At 56.9% G+C, this 1,842-nt stretch overlaps 1 protein-coding gene across 1 annotated transcript; it reads left to right on the forward strand.

Moving 5' to 3' along the window:
- Nucleotides 1–1,001: 1,001 nt before the first annotated feature.
- On the forward strand, nt 1,002–1,717 carry LOC108803823 (metalloreductase STEAP3-like). Its single transcript, XM_018575623.1, has 2 exons — nt 1,002–1,176; nt 1,260–1,717. The coding sequence occupies exons 1-2, from the start codon at nt 1,002–1,004 to the stop codon at nt 1,715–1,717; spliced, it is 633 nt and encodes a 210-aa protein (XP_018431125.1).
- The last annotated feature ends 125 nt before the right edge of the window (nt 1,718–1,842 follow it).

Below are 1,842 nucleotides of genomic sequence, written 5' to 3' on the forward strand. Positions count from 1 at the left end.
GAGTATATCGGCGTAGACAGAGGATGATATCGGGGTGTATAGAGGAGTATATCGGGGTGTATAGAGGAATATATCGGGGTGTATAGAGGAGTATATCGGGGTGTATAGAGGAGTATATCGGGGTATATAGAGGAGTATATCGGGGTGTATAGAGGAGTATATCGGGGTGTATAGAGGAATATATCGGGGTGTATAGAGGAGTATATCGGGGTGTATAGAGGAGTATATCGGGGTATATAGAGGAGTATAGCGGGATGTATAGAGGAGTATATCGGGGTGTATAGAGGAATATATCGGGGTGTATAGAGGAGTATATCGGGGTGTATAGAGGAGTATATCGGGGTATATAGAGGAGTATATCGGGGTGTATAGAGGAGTATATCGGGGTGTATAGAGGAGTATATCGGGGTATATAGAGGAGTATATCGGGTTGTATAGAGGAATATATCGGGGTGTATATCGCGGATTTTGGGGTGTGTGGACAGACGGTTCGGGCAGCGCGGGGAGGACACGCCCACCCAACACCGATACTTTGTATCCATATCGTTCTTCGGAGGCTCCGCCCCCTCCGGGTGTTCTGGGTGACAGTAGGGGGGTGTGAGAGGGGTCACGTGTTCCCGGAACTGCACGGAGTGACACGTGACCCGCGGGTAAGTTCGGAGAGGTGATCCGGAGAGAGGAGGAAACTTTCTGAACTCCACCGGAAGTAGTGAGACTTTGTATCTCCATCCCGGACGGTGTGATATGAAGCCGAGGATGAGGAGGACGCCGAACAGATAGCAACACGACTTCGCTGTTATCGTTTTCTCATCAGACATCGGTCGGTCGGATGTTCGGGGTCGTCGGGCGACATTGTATCGTCTCCACCAATAATCAGGTTGGTCCGACATCATTGTACAGGGACACGGCGCATGGCAGCTCCATATCTCCACTTGTAGCCCCCCCCCCCATGCCCCGCCCCCAGGGGCCCTCCCCCTCCCGATGTGAGGAAGACCCGTGTCATGTCCGTCCTCTCCCTCGTCTGTCTCCGCCCACAATGGCAGACCCGTGTCATGTCCGTCCTCTCCCTCGTCTGTCTCCGCCCACAATGGCAGACCCGTGTCATGTCCGTCCTCTCCCTCGTCTGTCTCCGCCCACAATGGCAGACCCGTGTCATGTCCGTCCTCTCCCTCGTCTGTCTCCGCCCACAATGGCAGACCCGTGTCATGTCCGTCCTCTCCCTCGTCCGTCTCCGCACTAATCTGAATGTCCGTCCTCAGGTATGGTGAACTCGGACATGGCGAAGCCTCTGCTGTCGGGTGAGCGCGGTGACCCCCGGGGGCCCCTCCCCTGCGGGGACACCATCGGCATTCAAAAGGTGGTGGTGGGGAGCCGGAACCCCAAGCGTAGCTCCGCCCTCTTCCCTGCCGACGCCGAGGTGACCTTCCAGGCGGACGCGGTCCGGCGCTCGGAGGTGATCTTTGTGGCCGTCTTCCGGGATCATTACTCCGCCCTGAACGCTCTGGAGGAGGAGCTTGCCGGGAAGATTCTGGTGGACGTCAGTAACAATCCGGAGATCAATGTCGGCCGAGAGTCCAACGCGGAGTTCCTGGCGGCGCTCTTCCCGCGCTCCACCGTCATCAAAGCCTTCAACGTCATCTCAGCCTGGGCCCTGCAGTCCGGCCCCCAGGATGGCAACAAGCAGGTAAGAGGGATAAGCCCCGCCCCCTTCCTGTAACAGGGTGACAACGCAGTTTGTTCTGAAGTGAAATTGCACGGCGGCGTTGTCACCCTGCGGACAGTTCCACGGGCAGCTTGATGAATCGGAGGTCATTCCTCCCCGGGGTGACACCGCTCTGTGGG

This window comes from Nanorana parkeri, unplaced genomic scaffold, assembly GCF_000935625.1.
Source record: "Nanorana parkeri isolate BGI_ZX_2015 unplaced genomic scaffold, ASM93562v1 scaffold4288, whole genome shotgun sequence".
NCBI lineage: Eukaryota > Metazoa > Chordata > Amphibia > Anura > Dicroglossidae > Nanorana > Nanorana parkeri.